This window comes from Phascolarctos cinereus, unplaced genomic scaffold (assembly GCF_003287225.1).
Source record: "Phascolarctos cinereus isolate Bilbo 61053 unplaced genomic scaffold, phaCin_HiC Scaffold_9;HRSCAF=440, whole genome shotgun sequence".
Classification (NCBI taxonomy): domain Eukaryota; kingdom Metazoa; phylum Chordata; class Mammalia; order Diprotodontia; family Phascolarctidae; genus Phascolarctos; species Phascolarctos cinereus.
Genome location: NW_027556402.1, coordinates 179,662,406 through 179,690,274, shown reverse-complemented (window position 1 = coordinate 179,690,274; position 27,869 = coordinate 179,662,406). Strand labels below are relative to the sequence as shown.

The window sequence follows — 27,869 nt, the reverse complement described above, 5'->3', positions numbered from 1 at the left end:
CAGTGTTATGTGGAAACCGTGCTGAGTCTGAACCCATTCAGGGAGTTTGCTCCCAAGTTATTATAGAAAAATGTTTCTACTTTTGTTTTTGCTATATATTCAAAGTAAATAACCTTTTTAAAAAGCTAATTGATGCTGTGAGTGGTTAAATGAGACTAGGGCCTGGTTACTTACTCTGGTAGTTTATAGTGGGGGGAACTCAAACAGAAAGCATTAGAGGAGCATTTCTAGCCCTCTCAGGGGTATACCTAGAACTCTAAAGTTCTAGTAGCACCTTGACTCTGGGACAGTGAACCAGAGCTTACTTGCTACAGGAGCCACTAAAGTTTATTGAGTAGGGAAGGTAACATGTGTTAGAAAATGTGTTAGAAAAATTACCTTGGTAGCTGAGTGGAGGATAGTTTGGAATAGAAATAGAACTGAGGCGGGGAGACAGGTACAAGGTGCTGAAGATCTGCAGTAGAGTTGTAACTGGGGAAGTAGAGGGAAAGGGACTGCTTTTATTAATAATAATAACCTTCTGTGTGGCAGTGTGACAAAGGGGATATGAGGCCAATCTTGGAGTATAGAAGACTTGTATCTGACACAGCCTAGCTATATGACTGACTATGAGCAAATAACTTAAACTCTCAGGGTCCCAGAGTCTTATAAAATTACTAGTTACAGATGAATTGCTGATCTGAATCAATGGAGACTGTTTCCAAATCAGGAGTTCTTTAAATCAATGAAATCACAAACACAAACATGAATAAACAATGTTCCATGATTTTGAAGTGTTTAAAAAATGTAGTCTATCGTTTTATTTTTCAAGCAACAAGTCATCTTAAAATTAATCTGTTTCTCCCACTATTCCTAGTACCCTTCAATGAGCAAAACAAAACTCAAATCTCTTGAAATAGAGCTATGTAGCTGTCTTGCTAGCTAAACAAATTCCCACTTTACCAATGTCTGAAAATACCTCTTTCTTCATTTTAAATTCATCATCTCTCTGTCTAGTGGTTAGAGGCATGTTTAATTTATTTTTTTAAATGTTTTTGTGAGAAACAAACAAAAAAAATCATCCTGGAGTTTATATAAATTTCATGGTTTTATTTTCATTAAAATGCATGTGAACCATCTTCAAGATTGCATTAAAGCTGTCTTCATTCAATTCTACTTGTTGTTCTCAAAGGGAAAAACAGCTTATGTCCTTATGCTGTAACATTCACACTGAGGTTTTGCATATCAACATGAAATGCAACATTATTATTATTTTTCCCGACTGATTTCATTAGAGTTGGGAACTGCCCAGGGAAAACCTCTCTCTAGAGAGACCAGCAACCATTCTCCAATGTAGAAAGTTGCCTAGACCTTTGAAAGGTTAAATGATTTGCCCGAGCCCTCCCTTCCTGCAGTTTCCCTTCTCCAAATCCTCCTTCCCTCAAAAATTCAGATGGATCTATGATCTTATTAATTTGGGAGTTTCCTCCAACAATGTAAATTGTCACCCATCTATGCCTTCCCACCCTGTGAGACTCTTGGTCATATCCTCCTCTAAGTTCATCACAAGGGGTTCACTGAACATGCTGGAGACCCTCTTGGCTTCTAACTTTTTTTCTTTTTTCCTCTCACTTAATATTTTCTTTTTTTCAATTACATGTAAAGCTAGTTTTCAACATTCATTTTATAAGATTTTGAGTTCCAAAATTTTCTCCCTCCTTCCCTTCCCTTTCCCCTCCCCAAGACAGCAAGCAATCTGATATAGGCTATACATGTACAATGACGTTAAATATATTTCCACATTAGTCATGTTGTGAAAAAAGAATCAGAACAAAAGGAAAAACCACAAGAAAGAAAAATAAAAAACACAAAAAAGTGAAAATAGTATGCTTTGATCTGCATTCAGATGCCATAGTTCTTTCTCTGGATGTGGACTGCATTTTCCATAACGAGTCTTGGAATTGTCTTAGATTGTTGTATTGCTAAGAAGAGCTAAGTCTGTCATAGTTGATCATCTCACAATGTTGCTGTTACTATGTACAATATTCTCCTGATTCTGCTCACTTCACTCAGCATCAGTTCATGTAAGTGCAGGTTTTTCTGAAATCCACCTGCTCATCATTTCTTATGGCACAATAGTATACCATTACATTCATATACCACAAACTTGTTCAGCCATTCCCCAATTGATAGGTATCCCCTCAATTTCCAATTCTTTGCCACTACAAAAAAGGCTGCTATAAATATTTTTGTACATGTGGGTCATTTTTTCATTTTTATGATCTCTTTAGAATACAGACCTAGTAGAGGTATTGTTTTATAGCCCTTTGGTTCCAAATTGCTTTCCAGAATGTTTGGATTAGTTCACAACTCTACCAACAATGCATTGGTGTTCCAATTTTCCTACATCTTCTCCAACATTTATCATTTTCCTTTTCTGTCATACTAGCCAATCTGATAGGTATGATTAGTACCTCAAAGTTGTTTTAATTTGCATTTCTCTAATCAATAGTGATTCAGTAGCTCCTAACATTGTGAGGGTATCAGTAAAGTACTCAGGCTGGCCACCTGTTATCCCTTGCCTTCACCACATGACTAGCCTATCTTCTTTTCCTATCAAACACCCAGTGAGCTCTTTTACTCCAGTTCTTCTTTGAAGTTCTTCATTGGGTATATGTTGTAGCATGCTGACACCCTCCCTGTACCTCTCCATGGCCCTCTGTGTAATATTATTTTTTAGGAAACTGTTGTATTCCATGTTCCAATGTCATAAAGCAACCCTAATAGAATGTTGTTATTATAAAAGACTGACCTTTTGTTCCATGAGAACTTCGGGAGTTTGCAATTTCCCAAAAACAGTTTATCCCATTCTGGGCTCTCTGGTTCAACTCTGGGCTCAACTCATTGTCCATTTGTACTATTTAAGCTGGATTTACATATTGATGGACAAGCTGGATAGGTTTTCCATTCACATGCATATTAAAATCTGGTAAGTAAACATTTTTTTCACCCACTTGCTATTTCCCATATTGGTATTCAGACCAAACTCTTTTGAATGATTATAGATTTCTTCCAGAAGGCTCTGCAATGGTTTTAGGGCTTGATGAAAGCAGTATAACATGTGAAAATAAGACCATTTGGAGTACCTAACCACTGAAGAGAAATTCTCTTCAACATATCCCAAGCTGAATCTCCATCATAGTACCAAACACCTTGGACAAGTTCACATCTTTCAGTTTTTATGTCTCTCCTGATAGTTATGATAAAAGTGGTACTGAACAGAGAAACTGGCAATGCTGGGTCTCTTATGGACGTCCAGCTCTGCTATGATTATTTTCCTAATAATAAATAATAATAGCTCATATTCATATAGCACTGGAACTGAAACAAAGCATTTTCCTTATAACCATGTAAGGTAGGTTGTACAAGTATGATTATACCCATTTTTTTTTCACAAGAACCTTCGAGGTCATCAAGATAACTCTACAGTTGATCAAATTGGCTTTCTCTTGTTCCTTACCTATGGCAGTCCATCTCCTGTTTCCATGACATAGCCATCCTCCACAAGTGGAATGCACTTCCTGCACCCTGTGCCTCATGGTATTCCTCACTTCCTTCAAAACTTAAGTATCAAATTATACACAAAATTTCTTGGTTTCCCAACTGTTAGTGAACTTCTTTCCTACCTTCCTTGTTTTTTTTTTTATGTTAGACTTAAATATACAATAGAGAAAAGAAAAAGAAACATAAACAAATATTGAAACTTAAATACAAAGTAAAAAAGAAAAAAAAGCATGTTACATGCACAGCAGAATATAAGAGAGGATTTAAAATACATAGCAATAAAACTCCATTTCAAAGAAGCCTATATAATAAATACTATGTGTTGTACTGAGGCCTCTCCTACATTTAACTTCTTATTTTCAGGGCCTTCTTAGAACCCTCATGGGATCCATCCCCCTCACAGCTACTTTCATAGTACCAGGCTCTTCCCAGAGCTCTGCTAGTTCAGAGTCGTTTCCCCATCACCTTGCATGAACCAGGGATTCTAGTCACAGGCCCTGCCCAGCACTAAACAGAGAATATCTCCTCTTCCCTCCATCCCAAGGCCTTTTCCAGTACTTCTGAGCCCATTCCTAACCAGCCTATCAGTCTCCCCAGCCTTAAACCTCTCCTTTCTTAATAGCTAGAAATAATAATAATAGCTAGCATTTATATAACACGTTAAGATTTACAAAGTGCATTCCAAATATCATTTCATTTTAACCTCATAACAACCCTTCTCCCTAGCATTGCCAACTTCTGCTTCCCGATCTCACTTCTCCTAGCCATACCTCCACTTGTTCCTGCCTACTGCAAGGCCAATCTCCCGGGGCTTCACAGGACACATTACCAATTACCAGTTAGGTCAGACCGTAACAGCTTAATCCCCTGCTTCCCTCAATAGGCCTGTCTAATATTCCACCCAGCCTCATTCTCCAGAAAACTTTTAGCCCCTCACACCCTTTCCATCCCAATGCTCTAACTCCTCACCCTCTATTGAAATACAAACCCTGGTTCCCAAACCCAGCTATCCACCCACTACCATTCACCTCAAACCTATCCCATGCCTCTCACAATCTGTCTACCCCTACTCCAGATCTGTCTACCCTTTCTACTGAGCCATCTGGAATGCCTGCTCTATAATTTAAAAAAAAAAAACTTGCTTCCATCTTAAATCTTTTCTTTTCCCTTCCATTTTCTGGCACTAAGACTGGGCTTCTTCCAAAATACAATGTATACATGGCCATCTTTTCCAATTGAGGTTGGATTTTCACCTCATACCCCTTGACTTATTGATCCTAGTATGAAAGTCAGAATATTTCTTGTTCACCACTGCTACATCCACTCTTGCTCCACCATCATCATTCAGAAAACTCTTTGTTCAGATTCATGTTTTCTAAGACCCTTTCTCAATCTAGATCCTAGTAGCCATTATCTCCCAAACCCTAGAATGTTTTATTTCCTTCCTCAATGAGGTTAGTGTCTGGCTCAGCACCTTTCTCTCTACCACAACTCCTGCTGTCATCCTAGGAGACTGCAACATACGTTCTGATGCTTCCACAACTATTCCAACCTCCCAGTTCCTCACTCTACTCAGTTGTAATGAACTACTCTTCCATTCCACCTCAGCTAACCCCAGCAATACTTATACTCTTCACTTTGGCTTTGCCCCCCGCTGTTCCATTTCCATCTCCAAAATTCCTTCATCTGGTTACAATCTCTTATCATTTCATGTTTCCCACTGTCTTATGACCCCTATCCTTGTTCTTTGGTCTCATCATGGTCTTCAATTCCTCTGCTGCTTCAATTGTTTCCCAGGATATCATCCCTGTACTAGTTATACTCTCTTCTCTTCCTTATCTCAAACTCTTGATGAAATCTACACTACACAATACTCTACATTCCAAACCCTTACTCCCTTGAGAAACCTATATACACTAGGATGCTTCTATTTCCTCTCTTCTCATTCCTACACTCTCTGCAATCTGGCTTCCTAGCTCATCATTCAACTGAAACTGCTCCCTTCAAAGTCAGTAATGATCTCTTAATCACCAAATCTAATGGCCTTTTCTCAATCCTCATCCTTCTTGACCTCTCTGCAACATTTGACACAGCTTCTCACCTTCTCCTCTTTTTTCTGTTCCTGTGGGGGGGGAAGGAGAGAGAGAGAGAGAGAGAGAGAGAGAGAGAGAGAGAGAGAGAGAGAGAGAGAGAGACTAGTCTCATCTAGTTCTTCTTTTTGTCTGACTGCTCCTTCTCAATTTCCTTTGCTGGATCTTCATCCAGGTCATTTCTACTCACTATGGATGCCCCCACAGCTCTGTCCTGGATGCTTTTTTCTTTTCCCTCCATACTACCTCAGTTAGTGATCTCATCAGCTCTCATAGATTTGATTATCATCTCTATGCAGATTATGTCCAGATCTAGAAATCCAGTCACAATCTCTATCCCATCTTACCTCATCAACTGCCTTTTACACATCTCAAATTGGATGTTTCATGGGCGTCTCAAACGTAATACGACTAAAACACATCCTATTATCTTCTTACTCAAACCCTCCCCTCTTCCCAACTTCCCTATGATGCTCCAAGTTTCCCATATCCTTCCAGCTACCCAGGCTCACAATCTCAATTTCCTCTATTCCTCACTGACTCATGCTGCAGATTCAATCTGTTCTCAAATCCTGTTGTTTCTACCTCTACTTTTCTCCTATAAACTTTCTCTTCTCTTCATTCACGTAGCTACTACCCAAGTATGGACTCTCATCACCTCTCACCTGGACTATTAATTATTTGACCAAAGATAAGCATTTCCCCTTAAGTTTTCTTAAAAAAATACACATATATGTACATACATGTGTATATGTGTATACCTAAATATGTATTATACATATATGTATATATGTATACACATATATCCATACCACCGCACCCCTTCTTTTTTCCTATTATGCCATTCATACCCAGGTTGCTTTTCAGATTCTCACCTCCTACATAAAAAAAAGGTTTTCATTTTATTTTTCATTTAACAAGAATTTATTTTCTCGGGGCAGCTAGGTGGCGCAGTGGATAGAGCACTGGCCCTGATGTCAGGAGGACCTGAGTTCAAATCCGACCTCAGACCAAACACCACACTTACTAGCTGTGTGACCCTGGGCAAGTCACTTAACCCCAATTGCCTAAAGAAAAAAAAAAGAATTTATTTTCTCTCCCTCCCAGCTCCCCAATTTAAAAGAAAAAAGAAACCCTCGCAGCAAGTATTCATAGTCAAGCAAAACAATTTTTTACATTGTCCATGTTAAAAAAAAATGTGTCTCATTCTGCATGGGGTAGTGTATGCAGTTCATTATCAGTCCTCTGGAATCATGGTTGTTAATGCAATAGCCTTCTAATTGGTCTCCCTACCTCACGCATTTCCCTACTCCAATCCATCCTCCACTTAACTGCCAAAGTGATGTCCCAAAGTACAAGTTTGATCACGTCAACTCCCTACTCAATAAATACCAATGGTTCTCTATTACCTCTGGGATCAAATATAAGATCTGCTTGGCAATGAATATCCTTTACAGCCTGGCCCTTTTTTACCTTTCCTGTCTTTATCACATACTTTCCCCTTTATCACGTACTCTAGGATCCAGCTACATTGGCCTATTTGCTGCTTTTCACACAGGCCACTCCATCTCCTGACTGGCTGTCCCTATGACTGGACAGCCTCTCTCTGTAACTTCCTCCTCCTAGCTTCCTTGTCTTTCTTCAAGACTCCACTTAAGTCTCACCTTCAAAGAATGCCTTTTCTCCTTCCCCTCTGGCCTCCCCATGCTAGTGCCTTCCTTTCTGAGATTACATTCTTTCCATCTATTCTGTATATATCTCATATATACATAGTTATTTGTGTGCTGTCTCCCTCATTAGAATGTGAGCTTCTTGAGGGCAGAGACTTGTATCCCTAGTGCTTAGCACAGTACCTGGCACATAATACTTAATGCTTCTTAACTTACTGACCTTGTATTTATTTTATACAAACTCATATATGTACAATGGTGCATCCATCGGAAGTTAACCCATATGCAGCAGGGATTGCCTCATTTTTTGTGTTTCCCAGGTGCCTGGCACCCAGCAGTGCTCTGTAAGTATTTGTTGACTGAGTGACTGACTTGGTTTGGAGGCTTTTATTCAGTTCTTTGTCTTCTATGATGGGTGTTGGCATATAAGCACTGATTATTTTAATGGTAGTCTTTTTTTGCTTATACTGTTATAAGCATTGCAAGATGAGATGACCATGAAATTACATTCCTGGTTGGTATGGGGACCATACAAAACTGAAGGCCATTTGGTATTTTTGTTTCATGAGTTGCCATGATCAATGGATATTTTACTTGACTTCCAACCTACCAAAGATGAACTTCTCTGTACTTAAGCTAGGTTGGTATTCAGGCAGCAGACAAAGTCTGTCCCTGTGACTATGACCAGAGTGTTTCCAGCATGTAGAGCTTACAACATCTTGTATTCCACTGACACAGTTTTCTAGAACTTAGCAATACTGGCATAACATAGTGAGAGGTATTGGAAATGTACTTTTGTGGAGAGACTTTACATCTCAGGGATAATCCATATAAGACATAGAATGGTATAGTGGGTAGCTGGCCTGATAGTCATGAAGACATGGGCTCAAGTCCTGCCTCTGAAACACACTAGCTATGTAAGTAACTGTAGGCAAATCACAGCTTCTCGGTGGCCTAGGCAACTCATTAAAATGCTGAATTGCAAACTGTCAATCTCTGTTGATCAGAGGGAGTTCCCTCATCTAGGAATTACCTAGATTAGACCAATGAAATCAGAAGTCCACTCCCTATCTCTATAATTCAATATCCATTTATAATTTTACATCATTTATCTTCCGCATAATACACTTTACAAACATATTTATAAAACTATTTTCGAAAGTCCAATTATAATGAGAACTAACTGCTGTTAAACAAATCAGTATGGCTATTCAAATATTTTCTAAAACAGCACTCATAGTTATACTTTAAAATTGCTTAACTTTATATTAATTCTATATTCTAGTATAGAATTAATCTCTGAACCTGGGAAAGGTCTTAGTATCTCCCAGAGAAGGAGAAGCCTGCTTAAGTTCTCAGAGGTTCCTCACTTCTCAGGTGGTTATCTACCAGGTGATGAATTTTTGTGGTCGCAAGAACTCATGATGATTCCCAAAGTATGAAATAGTTGCTGTGTGTATTTCTCTGGTTATAGGAATGCTCACATTTAAGCTAAAACTGAATTTTTTGAAGTGCCAAAGTCAAAAGAATGCCATAGAATATAGACAGGGTCAGTCATTATGAGCTTACATATTCTTTTTAAGTTTGTTCTTGCTTTTGTTAATTGAATTGAATTGGTTAACCAATTTAACAATTCAACACACAAACTGTTGAATTGTTCAATTCTTGGTGAGTAACATATTGTAATCTACTCAGTAGATTGTAACCACTCAGTAGATCTATAATAACAACTCATATTAATATAGTGTTTTACAGTATAAAGCCCCTTTTTCATGACATTCCTATGAGACAAATAGCACAAATAATATTTCCATTTTACAGATGAGAAAAATAAGTTTCAGAGAGGTGAAGTGATTTACCCAAAGTCAGACAAAATAAATGATGAACTAAAACCCAGGTCTTTTGATTCTCATTACAATCCCATTTTAAATATGGGGTTTTTATAGAATATCTTCTTTCCTTTTAAAAAAAATTATACCTCCTCTTTAAAGTTGCTGATGCCACTTTCTATCAATGATCCATCTATATAGTCTAAAACTTTGTAAATACCAAATATACCTTTAAAAGAATGAATTTATTTCTCCTCTCCTAGATCATTTGCTACCATATAAATTATTATACAAGTACTTTCTTCTTATGTAATAGCTATTGAAATGCAGGTTCCCAACAGGTACTAAGGCAGTTGACAACTTGCTAGGGAGAGACAAATCAGACAATTTTTAAAAATAGGGTAGAAAAAGATATTATATAATTTTGGCTTGTCTAGGCATGGAGGCACCTCAAGGGGCCTTTGAAGCATGTCCAGATCACCTAACTTGTAGGCTTCTGTGTCTCCTACCTCATGAGTGGGGGTGGCCTCCTTTAATTGGCTGCCTGAATCTTTGAAACTGGCAAGACTGATACAGTCACTCTTTTGTCTCTTCTTTTTTTCTGCTGCATCCAGAGGATGAAGGTCCCAATTCACCCACAACATGGGTGCCATGAACTGAACTGGTGAGAAAGGAAGAACTTTCCTTCCTCTCCTCCCTTTTCTTTTACCCTTGTACTAAGAAATGGACGGCAGGGGATTCTTTCTGTTCTGTGCTGTTTGTCCTCTGTTACAGATGCCCAAAGTGATCATCTTGGAATGCTGGAGTTCCAGCCATAGTGATCTTGGAGCTAGGATTGTGGGTGACATGAAGCAACTAGTCAGTCAGCCTAGCATGGAAACACTGAGAAGCCATGGTGCCTGAGTCTTCAGCTGGAAAAGGGTTTTGGACTTGTAACTGGGACTGTGCTCTATGGGAACTGGGCTAAGTTCTGAACCTAATCTCCTTCTATTCCCCAGACTGAGGTGCTGAAAGGGGAAAAGGAGTATTATGTCTCCCACATGTTGAGAGAGTAAGTCTGTGTATGTTGTGAGAAAGATTTAGAAGTCAGGCTTCCACAGCAGAACACGGAAATTCTGAGGGGACTTCTAAGATTTTGTGGATAGTCCCTCAACCAATCAGAAAGTGCCCCAACAAAACCACTGCTTCCTTGGGGCAGCTAGGTGGCACAGTGGATCGAGTATTGGCCTTGAAGTCAGGAGGACCTGAGTTCAAATTTGGACTCAGACCAAACACTTGACACTTACTAGCTGTGTGACCGTTGGCAAGTCACTTAACCCCAATTGCCTTAAAAAGGAAAAAAAAACACTACTTCCTTAAGACAGAGCCCTAGAGTCTAAACTATTGCAATAGGGCGTGGTCAAGGACTGAGCAAAGGCTTTTCTCCACTGTGCTCGCTTAATCAGCTTATTGAATATTATCTGACACACCTCAAGGGTGGAGATAGCTGCCATTTTTTAACATGGGACGCATGACCAGCAGGGATAACATGACAAGGGGGAACATGGAATGGGCGGTTCAGGAAGAGTGTAACCCAAATAAGCTGGTCCAATCCCAGCTCAAATGGGAGGAGCATAGCTTGCTTTTGTATTGGTGCACACGTGCCATAATAGGTGCGGGGTGCCTGCTTCTCAAGAGAAACGTAATAAAAGCTTTCCTTCACACACTCCTGTAGTAGATGTAGTTTCAGATTTTTTAACATTTGTGATTTTAAATTGAAGTAAACGTTTCTGTGTCAAAGCTAATCTTGCTGTTAGGGGTTAAATGGAACTGGAGTAAAAGAGACCCTTTCTACCATTGGAGGAACTGGAGCGAAAACAACGCCTTCTATCATTGGAGGAACATGGGGAGGTGGGGCGGGGGCTGCAGCCATTTGCAGACTGTCTAGCCTTCCCTATTCCCCTCAAGGGTACCAAAGAACCTTGAAGGAAGGTTCTTTCTAATCTAATCTACCTGCCTTCTGTGCAGTGAGGGCCAGGGTATTATATGTATTACAATCATATGTAATAAAAGTTTAGGGAGTCAAGATAGCAAGGAAAAGGCTAGCCCTGTTCCCTCCACCCAATTCTTCCACAAAGGTATGGAAAATGCATTAAGTCCTAATCAGGAAATCTAAGTTAAAAAATCATTGTGAGTCATTTTTCTATCCCAAGTTGGCATAGTTAGACAGAGAGGTCTGTGGACATTGGGGATAGGGTCTGGCCAAAAGCATGCTGCAGGGATCTCAATGGACTGAAAGACAATGCATAGGGGCAGGAAGAGGCCCTCACGGCTCCCCCAAACTAGTGCAGAGTATAGGAAAAGGTATGAACTGACAACTCTGCCATTCACTACTCAGTTTCAAGTCGAAGATCCAGGACAAACTGAGGACTGTGCCTAGTGGGGAAAGTGGTCCCAGGCTGTAGGCTGTGTCCTAGGCAAGAAGCAAGTTCAGAAGCAAACAGGTGCTATGTGGCTCTGACCCCAGGAGCAGGACAGAGCCTCAGTTTTAGCCTCCAGCTTTGTCTGAAGCCTGCAGTGGGGAGCCTTAAAGTTCTGTTATTTTAAAAAAATTACTTCACCACTGGCTGACAGTGGCAGCAGCCTAATGGAACTTTTAACCAGGGACAAGCATATTATTCAACCACACATGATCATAGATACGTTGCTCAGATTGAAACCTGGGTCAGGAATTTGCAGAACCCATGAGATTGGCAACATGGACAAAAAAAGAAAAATTACAAATGCTGGAGAGGCTATAGGAAAACAGATAAGAGTAATGATTGCTGGTGGAACCGTGAACTAGGCCAGCCATTCTGGAAAACAATTTGGAAATATGTGCAAAAAGCCATTGAACCACTTGCTCTTTGAACCAGAGATAGTGCTACTAGGTCTATACCCCAAAGAAATCAAAGAAAGAGGGCCCCATATGTATAAAAGTATTTATAGCAGCTCTTTCTGTGGTTGCAAAGAATTAGAAACTGAGGGAATATCCATTAATTGGTCAATGGCTGAACAACTTATGGTATATGAATGTGATGGAATATTACTGTCTTATAAGAAATGATGAAGAGGATGATTTCAGAAAAAGCCGGGAAGACTTGCATGACTGGACAGCAAAATGAAGCGAGCAGAACCAGGAGAACCATTCACACAAAAAACAATACTATAAAGACAAACAACTCTGAAAGCCCTAGGAACTCTGATGAGTACCAGGACCAACCACAATTCCAGAGGACTCATGATGAACTGTGCTGTCCACCTACAGGAAGAGAAAGACAATGAATTCAGATGATGGACTCTCTCTAGGAAGAGAGGTGATAGACTCATAATGCAAATCGAGACACATTTCTTGACGTGGCCAATGAGAGAATTTATTTTGCTTGACTACACATGTTTGTAACAAGTTTTGTTTTTCATGCTTTCTCAATGGGATTGAGCTGGTGTGAGGAGGAGGAAAGGAGAAAATGTTGACCTGAAAATAAAACTGAATTGAAAAATATAAAATGCTAACACCAGTGGTTGAATAAGCAAAGATACCATTCATAGAAACTACCTTAAAGTTTAGTTCATGAAGTTAATGTATAGTTCTATTTGAAAATGATATACATCGCTCATTAGGCTTCTTCTAGAAACATACAGCTGCTCTACCTTAACTCAAGTCCTTTCATACCTTTAATAGTCCTGCCTACTGCAGGATTAGCTGTTAATCTTGTCTTCAATGATTTACTAAATAGTATCTTTATTTTTGTTTTTTATTTTTGCATTGCTATATCAGAGAACTAGAAGTTATAGTGGAAACTGTATTTTTCCACTGAGTGGTCTGTACCTTATGTTTCTCCCTAGCATTCTTGACATATTTTCTCATGCATATGGCTCTTACATTTTAACACTATTTAATTAGACACATTCACTTTCTCATTCCCGATATAATATCGTTGAGCTTCTATATCTGTAGAAAAACAGATATTTCAAAATTTAAGGAAAGTGGTAAACATGTTCAGTCTTCAATGTTCTTAACTTTTTTCCCTGTGTTTAAGTTTTGTTTCTCCAAATAGGCTAATTCCTTGAGATCTAGAAACCAAAATTTTTTTCTACCAAGGTATGAAAATGGAGTATTCAGTTGCTATGACTTATTATGAGATCAATAAATCAATCAAGTCCCATCTGTTAAATATTCACAATATGTCAGGCATTGTACTGGTCCCTTGGGATGCTACAAAACCATAAACAAAGGAGTCTTTGGAGTTTACATTCTATCAAGGGTAGTATGTATATATTTAATAAATACAAAATATACACACAAGGTAAATATAAGACAATTTTTGGGGGGAAGGCACTCACAGTTCAGGGGATCAGAAAGATTTCATGTAGGAGGTGAAATGTGAGGTAAGCTTTGAAGGACACTAGGGACTCTAAAATGTGGGACTCAAGGAAAGTACATTCTAGGCATTGGAAAAGGCTTTAAATACCAGAGATTACTTTTTCCTACCCAAAATATAGGATCAAGAGTGAAAGTATAATGACTTTAATTAAATTTAAAACTAAGATCTTCTGTTTTCTCATAAAAACAGCAAAAACCACAAAAACTTTTTGAGAAAGCAAAATAATGTTAACTCTACTAAAAATCAGTCACCAAAAGTTTAGTGAGACTGACCTCTGGTGGCCATATGCTTCACATTGTCAAGTTAGGAAACAATAGTGTCTGACAATGTGTTAAGAAACGGTGGTATAGTAAACAGTTCCTTTAGCAACTCCACATTCAGTGCCCTATCCATTCTATCACCAAACCTCTCAATAACATATGAAAAAATGATTAAGATCCCAAAAGATCTTCACAGGTTAGAGCACTGAGTTGAATCTAATAAGATGAAATCTAATAAGGACAAATATAAGTCTTAGATTTGGGAGCAACCCACCCCTTACACCCTCCCCCAACTTCACCAATACAGGATAGGAAAGTCATGACTAGGCAGCAGTTCTCTGAAAAAAAAGATCCAGATGTTTTTGTAAATAGCAGGCTCAAGGAGAATCAGGCATGCAAACTTAAGGTTATTTAGTGTGATATGGCAACCCAAAAAGCAAGTTCCATCTTTGCAATGAGAGGCACAGTGTCCAAAAAGAAGGCAGTGAGAGAGCTGTTTTGCTCTTGTTAGGAATAACTTCTATAGGAAAAACAAAGACTCCCAAGGTAAATGAGGCAAGCTCATTTATTATATCTTGCAAGAAGCAAGAGCAAGCAGTTATATTCCTATCCCAAAACACAAGGACCCTCCCTCGTTTCTCTATTAGCTGGATATTTCAAGATGTACAACTTCCCAGAATGCCTATTTCATGTTACTCCTTAATATGTTCTGTTCCCCTACTTACAACATTGTGGCTAAAATTGTGTTAATTCCCCCGCAGAAGTTAATATGCAAAGGCTCATTAAGCATGAGCACCTTAGCCAAGCTATAACCTTTGTACTACTTTCTTTACTTCTAACCCCACTGCTAATGTCAGAAGGTTTTGTCTGTCTCTGAGTGGTCCTGTTAAAAATAATTCTTTTTGTTTTCAGCCAGAGACAAGGTTTATTACAGATCCACCATATTGGCCAGACACTTAAGGAATCTGAGCATTTGTGAGCTATTGGCTAGGGTCTTAAGGAATCTGAGCCTAAAAATAATTCTTGAGTAAGACCGCTCCTTCTGCCCCTGTGATAACTTCTGAATTCTATTGTTAGTACCACTTCCTCTACATCAATGGAAACATAATTTCTTATACCTTCCACTCTGTCCTGGTCATACCATCTCTAGAGTACTGTAATTCTGGGTACATTTTAAAATAAACATTGCTAAATTGAGGAGCAAGGAGCAGAGAGCAAAAGGATAAGGGCCTTTAGATCATATTCCATGAGGATCATTTGAAAGAACTCGAAATGTTTAACCTGGAGAAAAGATTTAAGGAAGCTGTCTTCAAGAATTTGAAGGACTGTCATAGGTAAAAGGGATTCAACTTGTTCTCTTGGATATGAGAGGGCTTAAGAGGAATGGGTGAAAACTGAAGGGGAAGATTTATGTTTTATTTAAAGAAAAATTTCCTAACAATTAGGGCTATACCAAAGTAGAGTGGGATGACTCACAAGGTGGTAAGTTCCCCTTTACCTAAGGTGGTCTTTCAGTGAAGGCTTATTAGCCACTGATCTTGTAGTTTGTAGAGGGAATTCTTGTTCAGATATAGATTGGACAAGATGATCTCTGAGCTCTCTTAAAACTTTGATTTTTTTTGGCAGTCAGCACTTGAATCCAAGCCTTCTTCCTCCAATGGAACATTATACAGGGGATATATGGCTAAACCACAGTTGTTTTCAAAATGATCTGGGGTTTTAGTAGACTGTAAGCTCTATGTGTATGTGTACATATGTATATATATGTATGTGTATATGTATGTATCTCAGCATGACAGCAACCAAAAATTCTATCTTGAGCTATGTTAAAAGGAATAAGGAAGAGATAGTTTCACTGTATTCTGCCTTCACTACAACTCATCAGATGTATTGTCTTCAATTCCAGACATCATAGTTCAAAAAGAACATTGGCAAGATAGAGAATGTCCAGATGGCAGCTAGGATGGCCTTGAGTCCATGACATATGAGGGGAGGAGGATGGGACATGATAGTTGACTATAGATTTTTGAAACCTTGTCCTGTGGTGGAGGGATCAGACTTTGACCCCAGAGGGAAAAACCAGCAGCCATGGATGGAAATTGTGGAGTCCGTTAAGTCATGACATTGGGAGAACTTCCTAACAGAGCTATTCAAAAATGGAATGGGCTTCTGTGGGGGTGCTGGGTCTCCCTCAGAAGTCTTCTAGCACGGGCTAGTGGTGAACCACTTTGTTAGGTACATTACAGTGGAGATTCCATAGTGTATGTGCTGTAAGTCCCTCCCAACTTTCAAATTCTACAATTCTATGAGTTCATTGTACTTGTATGTCTCTCCCAGCCCAGTTAGAACACTATTACGCATGTGATCACAGAATGCCGGAGGTGGAAAGAACTTTATAGCTTATCCAAGTATAGACACATAGATTATTAAAACTGGAAGGCAAAAGAGATTACCTAGTAAAAGGATCACAGCAAGGTAGAAGTGACCCCAGAGGCCATTAAGTCCAACTCTCATTTTACGGATGAGGAAACTAAGGCTCAGATGTTAAATTACTTCCCCAGGGATACAAAACTATCTCTCTTGAGGATTTATGTAGAGTTCCGGGGCCCCACATACTTCCACCACCCCACAGACTTTAGGAAACTGAATACCAGGACAGTTGAATTACTCAGCCAAGGTTCCAGTGGCAGAGCTGGGACATGAAGCTAGGTTCCCAAACTCCTAGTCTACTGTTCTTTTAGTTTATTTTCCTTCATAGTGTCTAACAAAGTTCTATATATAAGTGCTCAATTGAAATATCTGAATGGCTGTGTGTGTTGTTGTCCTTCATTTTCAAAGAGGACCAAAATGAAATCACTATGCCAGAGTCAAGTTTTAGTGTGTCTGACTGTGGCTGATCAGACCAACACAAGCTCGGATTGCTCTACCACAGATCGAGCACAAATAGGGTGGGTTCTCTAAGTTTACATATCTTGTGTTTCTCTATTTCAATTGTGCCTTGTTCATAGAGCATAGCACCTTTTCTGTTGTGGGCATGCCATGCTGAGTGGTCCTGTGCCAGTGTCTCCCATGTCACACAATCAATTCCAAAGTTCTTGAGAGAGACTTTGAGAGTGTCCTTGTATTGCTTCTTCTGACCACCATGTGAACGCTTGCCCTGTGTGAGTTCTCCATAAAATAGTCTTTTTGGCAAGCTTACATTTTGCATTTGAGCAACATGGCCAACCCTCGGAGCTGCTCTCTCTGCGGTAGAGTTTGAACGCTTGGCAGTTTAGCTCAAGAAAGGACCTCAGTGTCTGGTGTCTTATCCTGCCAGGTGATGTTCAGAATCTTCCTAAGACAATTCAAATGGAAGCGATTCAGTTTCCTGGCATGGCACTGGTATACTGTCCAGGTTTCACAGGCATACAACAATGAGGTCAGCAAAACAACTCTGTAGACTTTTAATTTGGTAATTAGTCTAATACCTTTTCTCTCCCATACTTTCTTTCCAAGCCTCCCAAACATTGAGTGAGCTCTGGCAATGCATGTGTCAACCTCATTATCAATGTGTATATCCCTGGAAAGTATACTACTAAGGTTAGTGAACTTATCCACAGCATTCAAAACTGAGCTCTGAAAATCATGTTAAACAAATTAAAGATATTACTATCATTACTTTTATAATGTTCAAATTTTCCTCTCTCCCTTTTTATAGACAAGGAAGCTGATGACCAAGTCAAGTGATTTAATAGAGGTTACTAGCAACTTACAAACAACAGAGCCAAGCCCTCTGCCTTCCAAAAACCTCTATTACACTGGGTCATGTCATATTACTGCCTCACATGCAGAAGGAGTCCTTAATGTTGAATTATTGAATTGAAACGAATAACCAAATCTTGCTACAGCCTTGGGCCAAAATATTTCAATTCTGAGAACATTTTAATGTTTATTTAATATTTAATAGTTTCAGAAAAGTAAAGGTTTAATTCTAGTTCACCAGGGTTTATTAACTGATTTAAAAACAATAACACAATCTAAGCCTGCAGCTATATTTCATTAAAAAACAAGGTACTCTTCCTCTCAACTAGCAAGGAGATTTGTGATTTCATTGGTGTGGGGAACTCCCTTTGAGAAGACTCCTCAGGTTAGCAGCTATTCTGGTATTGAACTGGACTTGCATTACTGGTATAAATCCTACTTGGTCATAGCATATTATTTTTGTAATATGTTGCTGTAATTTTCTTGCTAATATTTTATTTAAATTTTTTGCCTCAATATTCATTAGGAAAATTGGTCTACAATTTTATTTTTTTGCTTCGTTTAGGTATCAAAACCCCATTTATGTCATAGGAGGAATTTGGTAGGACTCCTTCACCTATTTTTAAAAAAGATAGTTTGTATAATATTGGAATTGTTATTTAAATATTTGGTAGAGTTTACTTGTAAATCCATCTGGTCCTGGGGATTATTTTTAGAGAACTCATTTTTGGATTGTTCAATTTCTTTTTCAAAGATAAGATTATTTAAGTATTTTATCTCTTCTTCTGTTAATCTGAGCAATTTATATTTTTGTAAATATTCATCCATTTCCTTTAGTTTGTCAGTTTTATCGGCATATAGTTAGGCGAAATAGCTCCTAATAAATGCTTTATTTCTTCTTCTTCTTTTTTTGTGATGTATTTACCTTCTCATGGACATCCTTGCTTCACCCCTGCTCTTATTGGGAAGGCTTCTAGTTTATTGCCATTACAGATAATGCTTACTCTTGGTTTTAGATAGATACTACCTATCATTTTAAGGACAGTTCCATTTTTTTCCCTGTGCTTTCTAGTGTTTTTTTTTTTAATAGGAATGGGTGTTAGATTTTGTCAAAAGCTTTTTCTGCATCTGTTGGGATAATCATATGATTTTTGTTGTTTTTCTTATTGATATGGTCAATTATACTGATAGTTTTCCTAATACTGAACCAGCTATGCAGATATGCTACAATTTTTAGTTGTTCCTGGGGGTAGGTAAGGTGAGGGACTGGAGAGTAGAGAATGGCATTTCATCACCTCCAAAAAAAAAACTGGGAGGTTAAGTAAATTGTCCAGGGCTATACAGACTCAATGTTAGAGGCAGCTAGGTGGCCCAGTGGCTGTCCTTGGAAAGCTTGAGTTTAAACCCTTCCTCAGACACTTCAAAGCTGGAAAACCCAGGTTCAAACCCTGCCTCAGACATTTCAAAGCTATTGTGATCTAAGGCTTAAACCTCAGTCTCCTCACCAATTAAAAGGGAATATTAGAGGTTACCTCACACAACTGTTGTAAGGACTAGATCTGTTTCACAAACCTTAAAGCATTACATAAATGTTGGTTTTTATTATTATATAATTGTATTATTATTATTATTATTATTATTATTATTATTATTATTATTATTGTTATTTACCAGAGGTTGGGCTTGAGCCTGGATTTTCCTGATGCCCAGGCCAACCTCAAAACATTAGGTGGTTGTTGTTATTTGTCCTTCATTATCTAAGAGGACCATCACGTCAGGGAGGTGATGCCACGACATGCAAGTGAATTGGATTTCAGTGAGGGAGGGCTGTGCAAAGTCACCAGCCTCACTTTCTCCTCTAAAGCCATCTGGGTCCAGTGGCAAGACATACATCAGGCCAACGGGACATGGCCCCAGATGCCTTAGCCTTTTTAAGCTAAGGTCTCAGTTTGACTGAAGCAAAGCCCATTCAGTGATTAAGGCTTAATAAGAAATGAGGCCTCTTTACCTAATCAAAAAAAAAGAGAAAAGAAAAGAAAAGAAAAAAGATCTGGGAGGGGAGGACCTTGGGGTTTCTGGCCAAAACAGAAACAATTGCTATTTATGTTCACTCTAAGCCAATTAGGGCCCAAACTACGACCCATCGGGGCTTGGCCTGCGACTTAACGTTGGCCAATGAGAAGCCAGAGTGGCTTGGGGTTTAAAAAAAAAAGTTTCGGGGATTAACATGAAATTTACATTTGCTTTGGGCCCAGCACCCGCAGGTAAGGGGTGTGATAGGAAGCTTTAGCTCTCCATCCATTTCCGCCAGTCAGTTGACAAGCATTTGTTAGGCGCTTACGAGGTGCCTGGCCCTATGTTGATTCCTGTGCCGACGGTCCAGCCTTAACCTGGTGTGGAAAACCACAACCCGCCAAAAAGAAACGCCTTTCGGGAGGCTCCGGGCCTACGGCAGGAGCTCGGACCACCTGCCTCTCTGGACCCACCACTACTACTCTCCGAAGGGACGCCCACTTTCTCCCACCTTTCACCTTCCACCTGTGGCTCACCCTGGTAGAAGCCGCCGGTTGGGTTCCCATGGAAACTGTAGGCGCAGAGGGATGACTGAGCATGCGCGAATGTATTTGGGCATGCTCCGTGATTTGCTTGGGCTCGGACTCCCGCCTTCCGCATCTTTCTCGCGAGATTTTGTCCGAGTGCGGGAGGAATTTGAAATTCAGAGGTTTGGGAGTGGCGGGAGCGGCGGCTCGGTCGTTCTCGGAGCGCATTGAGGGGGGCCTCGGGTGTGTGTGTCCTGACGGAGGGCGGATAGCAGCCGGAGCGCGGAGGACCGCCGGCATGGGGGCGGAGAAGAAGTTACTGCAGATTAAAGAGGCCTTTCAGCAAGCCCAGCTGCCGCACCAGAACCACGCCAAGCTGGTGGCGGGCTTGAAACGGACGTTCAGCACGGTGAGCGCGGGGGCGGGCCGGCGCCGGCCTGCCAGTCTGGAGGCCTGGGTTCGAATCCCGACTTCTTCCTTTATCGGGCGCTAGGGGGCTCCGGGGAGAGACCCTGGAACCCTGGAGCCCCGATCCGTGGCCTTCCTGTGGCCCTCCCTGTGGCCCTTCCTGGGGAGGGCGAGGGCGGGTGGAGAGCGCTGGAAAGGAGGGGTGTGTAAGGAGTGAGTGAGTGTGTAAGGGATGTGTGTAAAGATTGTGTGTGTGCGCAGAGTGGGTGGGTGTATAATGGGAGAGTGCGTATGTAAGAGGTGCGTGTGTGTGTGTGTGAGTTCTAATCCTACCTCAGACCCTGTGTGACCCTGGGCAAGTCGCTTAATAACTTTCCTTTGCCTCAGTTGCCCCATCTGTAAAATGAAGATAATAATAGCACCACCACGTGGTAAACTTGTGAGGATCAATTGAGACGTGTGTGTGCATGTATATGTGTATATGGATATACACATACGCACCCACATATGCATACATAGTGCTTTGCAAACCTTAGAGCGGCGTTTAAGTGTTAGCCGTTAATTAAAGTTGTTGTGGCAACTGTTGTGGAATACCCGAGTTCAAATCTAGCCTCAGACACTTACTGGTCGTATGACTTTGGGCGAGTCAGTTAACCTCTTGTTTGCCTCACTTTCCTCATCTGTAAAATGGGGGTCATTTTAGGATTATCACTTATCTCCCAGGGTTCTTATGAGGATCAAATAAGATAAGATTTGCAGAGTGCTTCGTTTAGTTTAGCCTGTCACAGATTACTTCCAGGACCAAAAGGAAAACAAAAAGATAATCCTAATAATAGTTAGCATTTGTATGGTGCCTACTATGGAACATGCATTATGCTAAGTGCTTTACAGTTTTCTCATTTTATCCTCACCACCTGGGAGATAGGTGCTATTGTTATTCCCATTTTACAGTCGTGGAAACTGGAGGTTTCAAATGGAGGTTAAGTGACTTACTTGCACAGGGTCATTTAGCTAGTAAGTATCTGAGGCCAAATTGAACTCCTGTGTTCCTGACTCCAGGCCCAGCGCTCAATCAACTGTACCGCAGAGCACCCCATGCCTTTTTGGGACGTTTAAAGCCCTTTGCAACCTGGCCGCTTTGTACCTTTCTAGGGTTCTTGTACTTTACTCCCCTCTCAGGGTAACGTCCTGCTACAGTGGCCTACTTGCTGTTCGTCGAACATTTCACCCTTTCTTCTAACTGACATTTGCACAGGCTGCTCCCTGTGCCTGGAATACTCATCCTCTTCAGTGCTGTCTCTTAGAAACCCTTGCTTCCTTCTAGACAACTCAAATGCTGTATTCTTAGGAATCCCTTCCCAGTCTCCTTCCCCAACCCTCCGTTCTAAAATTTTTTTCCATCTTCTCTGAACATGCCTATTTCTTTACATGTTGTTTCTCTCATTAGAATGTAAACTTGAGAGTGGGAACTGGTTTTGCCTTTTCTTGTACTTCTAGTGTTTACAGAGTGCCTGACCTGTTGTAAGTTCTTAAAAAATTTTTTTTTAATTTCCTTTTTTCAGTTAACAAAAATTTACTTCTCCCTCCCACTTCTGCCCCCTGATGGAAAAAGGAAAAAACAAAAACCAAAAACAAATATGTATACTCAAAACAAATTGCCAAATCCATAGTATGTTCTAATGTTTGTTTGACATGAATTGATTCAGGCATGAATTGATTTAGGCAAGGCTACGCAGACAGTAAAATTAGTATTCAAACCTAGGTCCTCCTCTTCCAGGAATCTTGAGCTAGGATGTGGAATTTAAAGCATAATAGAAGCCATTTGCAACTTTCTCCACCCCTCTAGATGAATTTCAGAGTTTCAGTTAAATTAGGTCTTTTCCCAGATTTTCAGATTTTAATCACATTTAGTACACTTGAAGTTCTTCTTTCATAGAAGGCACTGATTTGGTGCTGGAGATACAACGATAATAATGACAGTCTCTGTCCTTAAGGAGCAGGTATTCTATTTGTTGGAATTACTATTAATTAGAATTGTTCAAATCTAATTTTCTATTTCACAGCATTATTTGTTTTTTGATTCAACCTCATTTTGATATTAAAAGAAAATTAGATAAGCAAATATTGTTGATTTATTCACCTAAATCAATCAAAAAGCACTTATTAAGCACGAGGTACTATGCTAGGCCCTGGTGATTCAAAGAAAGGCAAAAACAACCCCTGCTGTCAAAGAGCTCAGTCTAGTGGGGGAATGCATAGCATGCAAATAACTATGTACAAGTAACGTATAGATAGGATAAATTGAAGCTAATCTCAGAGGGAAAGCACTAACTGAGGAGAGGCCAGAAAGGCTTCTTTCAGAAGGTGGGATTTTAAGTAAGAGTTGAAGGAAGCCAGAGAAGCCAGGAGACAGAAGTGAGAGAAGGGAGAGCATTTGAGGCACAGAGGATAGTCAGTGCAAATGCTCGAGGTCAGGAGATGGAGTGTTCTGTGTGTGGGTAAGTGTAGCTGGATGAAAAAGTACTTGGAAGGGAGTGGAAAGTGCAAGAATACTGGAAAGGTAGGAAAGGACCAGGGTGAGAAGAGGTATAGATGTCAAAAAGAGGACTTTACATTTGATCCTGGAGATAATAGGGAGTTGCCAAAGTTTATTGAGTAGGAGAATGACATGGTCCGACCTATACTTTAGGAAAGTCATTTTGGCAACTGAGTGGGTGATAAATTGGAGTTGGGAGAGACTTGAGACAGGGAGACCCCTTAGAAAGGACAGAAGGAGTAGTCAGTTAGAAAGCTGTTGAAATAGTCCAGGTGAGAGAGAATGAGAGTCTAATGTGGTGGCTGTTTAAATGAACAGAAGAGGAGGCTTCCCCTTCTTCCACAGGACAGATGTTGGGAAGATAGCAACAATAGGATCTGACAACAGATTGGATATGTGGGGTGAAAGTGAGGAGTAGAGAATGACACTGAGGCTTGTAAGCCTGGGTGACAGGAAGGGGCTTGGCACTTTGGATAGTAATAGGGAAGATAATGAGTTCTGGCCATGTCGAATTTGAGATATCTATGGGACATCCAATTCAAGTTGTCCAAAAAGCAATTGTAGTAAGATATTTGAACTCAGGAGTGAGCTTATGACTGGATATATAGACTGAGGAATAATAGTATAGAGGGGAAAGAGGAAAGGGCCCAGGTCAGAAACTTGAGGGACTCTCCCATGGTTAGTGGGCATGACTTGGATAAAGATTCAGCAAAGGAGACAGAAGGAGTAGTCAGACAGGTGGGAGAAGAACCAGATGAGACCATTGCCACAAAAACCCAGAGGGAGAGAATATCTGGGAGCTAGGAGGAGAGAGTGATCAATAATGTCATTGGTTGCAGAGAGGTCAAAAAGGACAGGCATTGAGGAAAAGGCCATTCGATTTGGCAAATTAATAGATCATTGTTGACTTTGTTACCATTTTGGTTGAATGATAAGGTAAAAGGCCAGATTTCAGAGGGTTTAGAAGTGAATGAGGAGAGATACCATACAAACACACACAGCTTTCTCAAGGAGTTTAGCTAAAAAAGAGGAAGAGAGCTATAGGTGATAGCTATCCAGGAGTGTAGGCTCAAGTGAGTTGTAGTTTTTTAAGGGATGAGGATATAGTAGTTCCAGGAGCTAGGGAAAGATTGAAGGGTAGAAAAAGAGAAGGCCTGTTAGTGGGCATAATCTTCTGGAGAAGATGGGAATGGATGGGATCAAGAGTACATATAGAAAGGTTTACCTTGGCAAAGAGAAAGGGCTTTTAAGACAAGAGTGAAGGAGGAGGTAATGGAGGAGGATTTTTTATGAAGTGAGGTCCTAAGCTGAGATTGTAGGTAGATTTTAGGTGATTGGTGCTGTGGGGGAGTCAGGAAGATTCCTTTTTGTGAGGTCAAATCCAGCCTCAGACAGCTACTAGCTGTGTGACCCTGGGCAAGTCACTTGACCCTGTTTACCGCAGTTCTTCATCTGTAAAATGAGCTGGAGAAGGAAGTGGCAAACCATTCCAGTATCTTTGCCACGAAGAGACAGACATAAGTGAAATGCCTGAACAGTGGCAACGGTGCCATGGGAGGCTTGGGAAGAGATGAAAAAGCATAAAATAGCCACTGTGGTGAGTAGAGTGTTGAACTGATTATTGTTATTAGGGAGGCATAAAAAGGAGTACCTGCACTGAGGGCCCAGTTGAGATTATAAACTTTTAGTAGACTGAGTCAGCATGATTCTTTGATTTTTTTACAAAGGAAGCAGATGGTGGGAGCAGTCTAAGGTTGGGATTGTGCAAATCGTTAAACTGATCCTCCAGGGGTGTGAGCGAGGCAAGGGAAGACAGTGTAGGCAGCTTAGCAGTGGTGATGATCTACGATCTGAGGGCTGGAGGGACTGGAAGTCACAGTAAGGATGACAAACCAAGTCAGGTATTATAAGGCACAAAGAAAGATAGACGATAAAAGATTTATGATCAGATAAGGGCATTTCGTGGTTAAGAACATGGAAGTGGAACGCCTATAGATGATGGCAAGGTCACAAGTATGATCAGTTAGTGCATCTGAACTGATCATGGGAATTGAGTAGACTGTTTTCGGAACTGGGAAGCATAGTTGAGGGAGCATCAACATGTGTGTTGCAACCCCCTAGTCTGAGGGCAGGAGCTATGGTAGAAAAAAAGAATGAACCAAGCGCTGAACTCGTTGAGGAAGGAAGGAGAATACCCTGGATAGTATGGACCTTAACAGGAGGAGAGTGTGCTGAGGTAGAGGGAGAATCTGGAAGATGCAGCGAGGTGCAAGAACCATTCTGACTGACCAGTGAGCCAGTGATGTGAAAGGACATCCAGTCCTGGATGCACTGTCATCCAGAGGTAGTGACAGAAGATGGAAAGAGTGAGGAGAAAAAAAGGTTTAAGGTGAAAGCAAGTTTGTTAATTATGGAGCAGGCATTCTAGAGAGCACAGTGGAAGGAGATGGGCAGATCTGGAGTGGGACATTGGGACAGTGGGGTTGGGAGAATGGGAGTGAGTGCTCAGTTGAGGAAGAGGAACAGGGTTCTTGGGAGCTTGGGGTTCAGAATCCCTGGGTGGGGAGGGTATTTGGGAGCAAGAGTAGACTGACTTGAAGAATGAATCTAGGCAGAATACCAGTGATTGGGAAGAGTACCATTGAGAGAGGCAGGTGATGAGATTTTTCTGTCCCTCCTCTCTAAGTCCTGGTCCAGGGCTGGTCCAAGACGCTGGGGAAGAACATAGAGGAAAGGCAGAGACCAAGGCTGTCTCAGGTGACTGGGTGATTGATAGATCCTGTCATGATTCTACAGATGCCCTGGGTCAAAGATTGAGGCCAAGTTTGTGCTAGATACTGGGAAATCTCTGTGAAGAAGACTGGCCAGGAAATGTGTGTTTAGATCTGGGTGCCTCGGATCCAGAATGGTGCATACTCCTTCTCTCCCCGTGACACTGAGGGGCTGAAGAGTGAAGCCAGTTATTGCAAGTGGCTAAGAAGGCCCAGGGACCAAGACTGTAGGATACTATTAAAAACAAACTGTAGGATACCATGGAATATTAAAAGTAACTGTAGCTCATATTCTTTTAAAATAAATGATCCTGCTGGAGGAGGAAGGGTGCTTTTTTGTTCACTTATTCAGACACCTTGTCTAGAATGAATTTTCACGGTCATAATAGCTTTCTACCTTTTTATCATTAGTGTTTTCATTGATTTGCACAAGACTTCTCTTTCACGTATTTCTGTTATTATTATTTTTTATATTCTTATTTTTATTTTTTTATTTAAGGGGTTCTGGGGTGATTTCAACTAGAAAGGCAAAGTCTAAAACAATGAATAAAATTAACTGTTGAGGACTGTCTATATTTAAGCAAAAGTGTTTTTTGTTTATTGTACATAATTTATTAGGGTTTTCAGGGGTGGGAAACCTACAGCCTCAAGGCCATATGTGGCCCTCTAGGTCCTCAAGTGCAGCCCTTTGACTGAATCCAAACTTCACAGAACAAATGCCCTAATGATCCAAACTTCACAGAACAAATCTGTGAATCCTCAGGAGATTTGTTCTGTGAAGTTTGGGTTCAGTCAAAGGGCTACACTTGAGGACCTAGAGGGCCACATGTGGCCTTGAGGCTGTAGGTTTCCCACCCCTGGACTGTAATTTCATCAGTTGAAGATATTAGAAATGAATTTTAGGTATAAAAGGTTTGCCTCAGTTTCCTCAGTATAGTGAGGAATATAGATCCAAGCACATTTATTCCAATCCTGTCCTTCTCTATGTGAGTAAACTGCAGTGGCTTACTCAAGGTTGCAGGGCTGAGACTAGAACCCAGCTCTTTTGATTCTCAGTCTAGTGTTCTATACTATATCACATTGCCTAAAAGTTGTTTGTAGGTTTTCCTTTATCCTTATTTTGGGGCATTTCGACAAAGAAATACAGAAGTAACAATAAGAGCTCATTTTACTGAGAGGAAACGGAAGTTTAGTGAGATTGACTGGCAAAACTGTTAAAAAATGAGGGGTTTGGACCTCTGAGTTCTCTTCCAGATCTAAATCTGTGGTCCTTGTTCTTTCTCTTGGCCAGGGTCATATGTTTATGGTATTATTAGAATGGGATGTGAGAAGCAAGGGAAGGACAATAATCCAATAATGAATATTGTAATGGAAGATGATTTCAATAGAAAAGGTTAGCATGATGACAGTAACTTGCATTTAACCATTTTATAGTGCGATTGAGAGCCTCTAGAGTGTTACTAAAACGAGGTTAAGTCTGACCTCTGACACATACAGGTTTTGTGTCCCTCTGCAAGGCCATTTGCTTCTCAGTACCCGCCACACCCCCCAAGGCAATAACTTAAGTTGAAGAACAGTTGTCAATTTGTTATCTCGGGTCAAGAAAAGACATTTTATACAAAGTGCTTTACCAAATGCTTTCCTCACAACTCAATGAGGTGAAGTAAGTCTGATATACCCCATTTTTACAGATGAGGAAACAGTGTTATAGAGAGATTGTGACTTTGCCAACACAATAAATATTAAGGCTGGGACTCAAACATTTATGTTCTTACACCAAGACTAATATTCTTTCCATTGTACTACACTGCCTCATGTGGGTAAATGAATATGGATGGCAAATGGCGTATCAAAAATACGTTTTTATGATAGTATAACCAACAAGCAGATAGTGTTATCTTTGTGTTCCTCATAAAAGAGTACAGTTTCTCTGTTTTCACCCAAAACACAGTATTTCTTGGACAGATTCAGGGCTATTTAGAAGAATCAAAATCAATCAATCAGTAATCATTTATTAAGCACCAAAGGGTTCATATGCAGTGAAAATCCAGTTGTCCATAATTTTTTTATGTATTGGA

At 40.3% G+C, this 27,869-nt stretch overlaps 1 protein-coding gene across 2 annotated transcripts in view; it reads left to right on the top strand.

Moving 5' to 3' along the window:
* Positions 1–19,835: 19,835 nt before the first annotated feature.
* NCAPG (non-SMC condensin I complex subunit G) overlaps positions 19,836–27,869 on the top strand; it is a 51,135-nt gene continuing 43,101 nt past the window's right edge. Inside the window, exon 1 of one of the 2 annotated variants that reach the window (XM_078148999.1) lies at positions 19,836–20,485. In XM_078148999.1, the coding sequence (XP_078005125.1) occupies positions 20,147–20,485 (339 nt within the window). In that variant the 5' untranslated portion in view covers positions 19,836–20,146. The remainder of the gene's footprint in view (positions 20,486–27,869) is intronic. The other variant, XM_020992683.2, reaches the window with a different exon arrangement.